The following is a 7898-nucleotide window of genomic DNA, read 5'->3' on the forward strand; positions in this document are numbered from 1 at the left end:
TCCTTCCTTCCTTTCCTTTCCTTTCCTTTCCTTTCTTCTCCTCTTCCTTTCTTTCCTTCCTTCCTTCCTTCCTTCCTTCCTTCCTTCCTTCCTTCCTTCCTTCCTTCCCTCCCTCCCTCCCTTCCTTTTTTTTCTAGGTAGAAAATAGAAAATGAACCACTGGCCAATGGGAGGGGAGCATAGCTTTCTAAAACAGAGGGTGGATACAAAATCCAGTGGTTTAAGAGGGAACGATCTGGCCCGTGGCTCAAAAGTACATGACTGTTTTTTGCAAGAAGGCATTCTTTTTTTTTTTTACCCTTAAGTTTATTTATTTACTTTGAGAGAGAGAGAGTGCAAGCCAGGGAGGGGCAGAGAGAGAGCGAGAGAGAGAATCCCAAGCAGGCTGTGCTCTGTCAGCACAGAGCCTGATGTGGGTCTCAAACCCATGAACCTTGAGGTCATGACCTGAGCCAAAATCAAGAGTCAGATGCTTAACTGACGGAGCCACCCGGGTGCCCCAGCAATTGCTTTATCTTTGGGGAAACGTCTATTCAAGTCCTTTGCGGCACATGCTTCTTACCTGCTCAAAACGCTGTATGGGTTAGTGGTGGCTCTGATACCCAATTAGGCTATAGGCTTTTTGAGATAATGAGTATCGAACAACTGAGAATTCACAGGCGCTGACCAGCCCAGCAGCGATGTTGGCTCTCACATCAACAGCTGGTCCCATTGGATATGCTGCCCATCCATCCTGCTCTTCATTGCAATCTACCTGCCCTTCCTCTGGGCAACTATCTCATCTCCTTAGTACAGTGAGGCAGAAGGCAGTGCTAATCGGACTCAGGCAACACTTAAATACATTGGTAGAAACAGTAACAAAAGTTGTCTTTGTGCACAACGTATAGATAATGTGAACCGTCTCCTTCCTTCACCTGCAGTGAACGAAATCTACTAACAGTCCAGTCGTTTCAAAGGCTGTTGAGCCGAGTCAATTGCACGGGAAGTTTCAGCAAGGAGTGGGTTTCACGCGAGGTTTGGGAGGTTCACAGCGGAGCTGAAATGCCCGTCATCCACTCAGAACACGAGAGCCACTTTTGTGTATGTGCAGTAGAAGGGACCCGGGGCTGTCACTTCAACGCTGATTCTAATGCTCTTTTAACAAATGTTTCATAAGAGACATCTCCGCTTTCATTAAGTGGTGACCCCAGAGAAGCTATTTGGGATGAAATGTTATTAGCAACAAGACCCAGTGATTATAAGCAGGCATTTAATTGGAAAGAGGAGAGAGCCTTCTGCGAACCATTAGCTGTAATGGGGAGATTTACCCAAAACCCTGCTATAATGCTTAGAGTTATTAGTCTACTGTGAAGGCAACCCCTTCCTTGATCTTTCTCTCCAAAGGGAGACCGGCTTGGGGGGGGGGGGCGCCTGGGTGGCTTAGTCGGTTGAGCGTCCGACTTTCGCTTAGGTCATGATCTCGCGGTTCGTGGGTTCGAGCCCCGCGTCGGACTCTGTGCTGACAGCTCAGAGCCTGGAGCCTGTTTCAGAGTCTGTGACTCCCTCTCTCTCTGACCCTCTGACCCTGCTCACGCTCTCTCTCTCTCTCCCCTAGAAATAAATAAAAAATATTAAAAAACAAAAACAAAACAACAACAACAAAAAAAGGGAGACCGGCTTGAGTGATCTGGGGTTTACACCACGCAAGCCCTCCGATTTGCTTCCCTTGCATAAAACCCAACTCCCCTCTACCTGCCTGGTGGCACATGCCAACCCATGTGCCTTCCCATCCACTGTGGCTGCCTCCAGGCTGCCCCGATGCAGTCTTTTAGGTCAGGACCAGCTGGCTGAGCTGTGACCCCAAACAACTGCGGGCTCGCAGGTTTCTCCTCTGCATGGAAGACCTGAGCTGTGCTGGCACAGCGAACCGGCTCTTGGTCCACGCACGCGGAGGGCCCCTCTCCCCTCCCCTGACTGGCGATGCTCCCGGGGGCCTGAGCCTGCGCAGGGGTGCGTGGATGCCCCCCACGTTACTACACCTAAGTCAGAGAGCTCTGCCCCCTCCCCCCACTGCTGGCCCACCCTACCTTCACAGCGGCGTGCCCAGCGCTGGAGGGGCCGAGAGCCCCCAGCCCTTGCCTCCCCGCGTCTGACTGGCTGCTGGGCTGTGAGGCCGAGTCATTCTTGTCATTTTCCGAGCTGGAAGAATGATCCTGAAATCCAAGTTTTGGCATTATCGGGATGCAGGAGGAGAAAAATGTAGGACACAGAAATAAAGTAGAGTGTCCGCCCGACCGCTACCACTACCTCCCCAGGCTCCAATATATATTATATATTCTGTACATATATTACATGTAGAATATATGTAATTTACTGTATATTATATATAGAATATATAAAAATTACTATATGTATTATAATGTATGTATTATATGTAATTATTACATCATACATATGGTATAACAGTTATATACATATTGTATATATACATATAATTTGTCAGACAACTGAGGCCACTGCTGAGAGATAAGGGGGTCATCATCAATAATTCTTCCAAAAAACAGGTAAAGAAATGGCCTGTTCTAGGCCAACCCAGAACCCGGACAGCTGGTCAACTCTTTCTGTGAGAGAGTTCTACCTGTGACGAGGTCTGCCTGTTGGCCTTGATAATGGGACTGAAGGAAAAACGAGGAGGGAGAAGTGGGTGTAGGCATTTCGGGGGAACGTAGGACCCCAAAAAATGATAAAAAGGGAGTTAGCGGATGGGAGGGTAAATGTGCACGTGTGTTTCTGGGTATGTATGTCTGTACGTGTGCCTGTGTGTATCTGTCTGTGTGCACATGTTTGTGTGTTTATCTGTGTGTGCTGTGTTTTTGTGGGTCTGTATATACATGCATGCATGTCTGTACATATAGGTCTATGTGTGTGTAGATGCGTATGCATATATGCATAGGTATGTGTACATATATGTGTATGTGTGTCTACATATCTGTGTGTAGATGTGTGCATGTTTATGTAAATTCATGTGCACATGTGTACAGGTGAGTGTGTGTATATGTGTGTGTGTGTGTGTTTATGTACATTGATGTGCATGTGCGTGTGGCTAAGTGTGTGTATGTGGTATTTGTGTGTTTACATATAGTTATTTATGAGCACATGTGTATATGTGCATGTGTGTACATATATGTCTGTGTCTGAGGCATGTCTGCATGTTTATGTATATTTACATGGACATGTATATATGTACGTGTACATGTGTGTACATGTGAGGTGTGTGTGTGTAGCATCACGAACAACCTTTATGTTTCAGGATGCAGAGACCTTGTCAAAAAGAGTAATCTTCTGTCCCTTGCCTGCGATCCGACGCCGTGACACAAAGGGTCGGGGTGCCGCGCATGATCCCCTGGAGTTTCTCCGACCTTCCTGAGCCCCAGCACGTGAGAAAGGTCTATAGAATCCTGTTCTCCAGAGCTTCTGTGTCCTTATCTGCTCAGGGGGACTGCTGGGTACAATCACAGAATGACTTCTGTACCCGGCCTGGCACCAACCCCCGGCTCCTCCTCTTTGAACTGGATTCAGCAGAAAAGAACCTGTCTTCTCCTCAGACCATTCTTAAATCCATAGCTGCGGAGTCTGCTGTCAGAACAGTGGGTACAAATGATCCAAAATGCTGTTTGCTGCCATTAAAGAAAGCTGGCTGCGGAGACCAGCCGCCGGACGCAGGGGAAGGGAAGACGCTTTGACTGCAAACCTGCGCGCAGTACACGCATGGGTATTTTGAGTCTCCTTGTCGTCTTTTCCCTCCCATTCTGCATTTTCTCCTGGGCAGGTGTCTGCTTTGCTCACTTTGCGGCGTGAAGGAGGGCGTGACGATGACCAGCAAGTAACATGGGTTCCGGAACAGTGCATGTGTGTGTGTGTGAGTGTGCGCGTGCGCATGCACGTCCACACATCTCCTCTTCGGGTCTGCATGAATACCTCATGCTAGGTTGAGGGAAGCCCCCATCAGGCCTCTGTGTGGCTTCTAGAACCTGGGGGTTTGGGAATCTGCAATGTCTAGAGGCCATGCAGCTAGCTGCTCAGCCTCACAGGGACATTGACCGTGTGTCATCTCAAAGAAAACATCTGGAAGGTGCCCTGGCTCTAGCAACGGTTAATTATTTTTCATATACATGTGTCCTTTAACGATATGTGCAATATACATTCCTCATGCCTCAAGTGTTTGTGGATTGATCCAGAAAGGGGGGAAGTAGGGTTCTCGGGCTGGGTGGACACAGCCCCCACCGTGGTGCGGGAGGTAGAAGAAACCTGCTGGCCCCAGAGCTACCTCGGGGATCCCTGCTTTGTAGCCCATCAGCACTTCCTGGTCTCCTCTCTCCCAGGCCCCTGCAGAGAATGTTTAGTCCATGGAAAGTCTGTGGGCTTTGAGGCCCCAAGCCTGCTCTGGCACATTCTATCGGGGTGCTTACTGGTGAGTCACACGAGCTCAGTGAGCCTCTTTTAGACGTGTCCCTCAAGTTGGGAGATAAAAGGTATCTACTAGGCAGTGTAGCTGTTGACAAAGTTAAGTCAAAGGGTATATATAGTATAGCCCTGAGGCTCCTCTTTCAGTGATTTCTGGAAGCTTTGGCCACTTCATGCCGATCCCTGGACCGGATGGGGTAAGAAGAGGCACGAATCTGAAGCGAGATCAAGAGCGATCAAGAGACGGGACCTGGGGTCACTATGCAAAACCAAAGGTGGCAGTGTGCCTTTAAGAAATCATGACAGGCTGGGGTGCGGTTTATTTACCTGGATTGCCCCCAGGGGACCTGCCAAAGGGGTCTCAGAAGCTTTGGTGTCCGCAGGGGATCCCGCTGAGCCCTGGGGGTCTTCGCCTCGAGCCTGATCCGGGGAGAGCCCATCGCTGCTGCTGTCCTCTTCGAAGGCAAACGCATCTGCGGATTTGGAGAAATTAACCTGGTTACCTGATGGGGTGAAACCCAAGAACGGGGTCAGGGGCTCAGGCGCGGACCCAGGTGCCTTTTGGAAATGCTTTAACGTGTCATCTCTGCCAGGGGCGCGTATCTATCCCCTTTGATCTGTTTCTAGTTCAAGGCAAGAGTGAAGATAGGAGTTCAGTTCTGTGGTTTCTCCTCTGTCTACTCCAAATGGGAACTTGGCGTTTGTAAAAGTTGAGGCCGTCTGGAGGGAAGCACGTGGGACATATGCAAACTGAAAACAATGTTTTTATTTATTTATTTTGAGAGAGGGGGAGAGCTAGAGCACAGGAGGGGAGGGACAGAGAGAGAGGGAGAGAGCAGGGCGCCCAACACAGGGCTCGATCCCATGACCCAGGGGAGCCTGATGCAGGGCTCGATCCCATAATTCTGGGATCACGACTTGAGTGGAAATCAAGAGTTGGACACTCAACCGACTGAGCCACCCAGGCGCCCGGCATGCCTGCACGTTTTCTATGTGAAACCCATCCCTTTTGGAAACTAAATCAGATCTGGCCATGTGCAGCAACATGGATGGACCTTGAGGGTGTTATGCTGAGTGAAATAAGTCAGGCAGAGAAGGACAAATATCATATGTTTGCACGTAGAGGAGGATTAGGAGGAACTTAACTGAGGACCATGGGGGAGAAGAAGGGGGGAAATGGTGGGGGAAAGGGAGAGAGGCAAACCATGAGAGACTCTTGAACGCTGAGAACAACCTGAGGGCTGATGGGGGCGGGGAGAGGGGAAGGGGGGTGATGGGCATGGAGGAGGGCACTTGTGGGGATGAGCACTGGGTGTTATATGGAAACCAACTTGACAATAAACTATTAAAAAAAAAAAAAAAGAAACTAAATCAGAGAAGATGATGGAAAGAAAGAGACCACTGGATACAGAAAGAGGCCAAAGGAGAATGCCCGTCGCCCTGTTTTTTTTTTTAATGTTTTATTTCTTTTTTTTTTATTTTTTTAAATGTTTTATTTATTTCTAGGAGAGAGAGAGAGAGACAGCGTGAGCAGGGGAGGGTCAGAGAGAGAGGGAGTCACAGACTGAAACAGGCTCCAGGCTCTGAGCTGGCAGTCAGCACAGAGCCCGACGCGGGGCTCGACCCCACGAACCGCGAGATCATGACCTAAGCGAAAGTCGGACGCTTAACCGACTAAGCCACCCAGGCGCCCCTGTTTTATTTATTTCTGAGACAGAGAGAGAGAGAGGCAGTGTGAACAGAGGAGGGTCAGAGAGAGAGAGGGAGACACAGAATCTGAAGACAGGCTCCAGGCTCTGAGCTGTCAGCACAGAGCCCAACGCGGGGCTCAAACCCATGAACCATGAGATCGCGACCTGAGCCGAAGTCGGACGCCTAACTGACTGAGCCCCCCAGGTGTCCCTGTCGCCCTCTGTTTTACAGCGAGACGTGTAACTAAGATGACGAGATGCATCATGTACGGGAACAAGGCAGGACACACGGCACAGAGCCTTGAGCAAACTTCCCTAATCAGGATAAGCTGGGGCCGCCCCCGAATTGAAGTTCCTAGATGCCAGAATTAGCCAAGGTCACCGGGGGCATGAAGCCCCTTTCAACGAATGCGCTGCTGTCCATAAAAGCCACAAATGTGTCTCAGAAACAACGGGGGGTGGGTATTTATTTATTTATTTGGATTTTCTTTGTTTTCTCCCGTCTCCAGGTCTATTTTGGAAACCCTCGGTGGCCGACAAGGTCCAGATTTAAAGTGTGGGGGGAGGGGCTATCAATCCAGGTGGGATACGATGACATTTTTATACATCCCTTCTTTTTTTTTTTTTTTTTTTTTTTTTTTAGTTTTATGTTTATTTGAGAGAGAGCTAGAGCACAAGCACAGGCAGAGAGAGCCCGGCGTGGGGCTCGAGCCCACAAACTGTGAGATCAAGACCCGAGCCGGAGTTGACACTCAACCGACAGAGCCACTCAGGCGCCCTCTTTTTATTTTTTATTTTTTTCATTGCCGAATAGCATCTGCTTCACTGTGTAGCTGCATGGACAGAACGTGCCCAGGCCATGTAGCACCTCTGACCCGACCCCGGGCGCAGCTCTTCTAAAGGAATGCAGGCATTATCAGGACGTTTCCCAGCCTGGTACTCTGCAATCACACGGACAGAACTTTTGACTCCTGCCTGGTGCAGATAAGAGCGCGGAGCTTTCGTGGCGGAAGGGGCTGCGCGAAAGGGAACACGTGTGCTTTGGGACATGTCATCGCCACCACCGCTGGCACCTGTCACGGACCCTCACTCAGACATCCGAGGGTCAAATCAAGAAGGAGCCGGGCAAGGCCAGGGTGGCTGGAAATTCCAGTTGCTCCCCTCCCCCGTCCTCTGGCATTCTAAAACCAGAAAGGACATGGGGCCCAATCCACAGCTTCAAGGCTGTGGATAAAATGTCGATAAAATCAAGGCATGCTGATAAAATCATGATTGCCTTTCTATGGCTGTAAATGTCATCGATATTTACTAGCAACATTCTCGCGTAAGGTTCGTCCTACTTCCTGCTCATGATCTAGATTTAATTCTGTACATATAACAACCCACAGACGCACATGCAAAGCACTTCACATTTAAAGGACTGGTGGGGCGCCTGGGTGGCTTAGTCGGTTAAGCGTCTGACTTTCGCTTAGGTCATGATCTCACGGTTCGTGGGTTCGAGCCCCGCGTCGGGCTCTGTGCTGACTGCCAGCTCAGAGCCTGGAGCCTGTTTCAGAGTCCGTGTCTCCCTCTCTCTCTGACCCTCCCCTGCTCATGCTGTCTCTCTCTCTCTCCTAGAAATAATAAAAAAAAAAAATTAAAAAAAAACATTTAAAGGACTGGTGACATAGGTCCTCTGAAGCTTGCTTATTCACACTGTGTTACTTAGAGTCTCTTCCATGGGAGTACGGAGATCGTCCCCGATTAAAATATATATATATATAT

The 7898-nt window shown here is 49.4% G+C and overlaps 1 protein-coding gene across 2 annotated transcripts in view; it reads right to left on the minus strand.

Annotated features, from left to right (window-relative positions):
* MYOCD (myocardin) overlaps nucleotides 1-7898 on the minus strand; it is a 55306-nt gene that overhangs the window by 25680 nt on the left and 21728 nt on the right. For both annotated transcript variants that reach the window (XM_039227387.1, XM_039227386.1), the window contains exons 3-4: nucleotides 4771-4946; nucleotides 2067-2192 (exon numbers count right to left, since the gene is read on the minus strand). In XM_039227387.1, the coding sequence (XP_039083318.1) occupies nucleotides 2067-2192; nucleotides 4771-4946 (302 nt within the window). The remainder of the gene's footprint in view (nucleotides 1-2066; nucleotides 2193-4770; nucleotides 4947-7898) is intronic.

This window comes from Hyaena hyaena, unplaced genomic scaffold (genome assembly GCF_003009895.1).
Source record: "Hyaena hyaena isolate Hyena2069 unplaced genomic scaffold, ASM300989v1 scaffold_27, whole genome shotgun sequence".
NCBI classification, from domain to species: domain Eukaryota; kingdom Metazoa; phylum Chordata; class Mammalia; order Carnivora; family Hyaenidae; genus Hyaena; species Hyaena hyaena.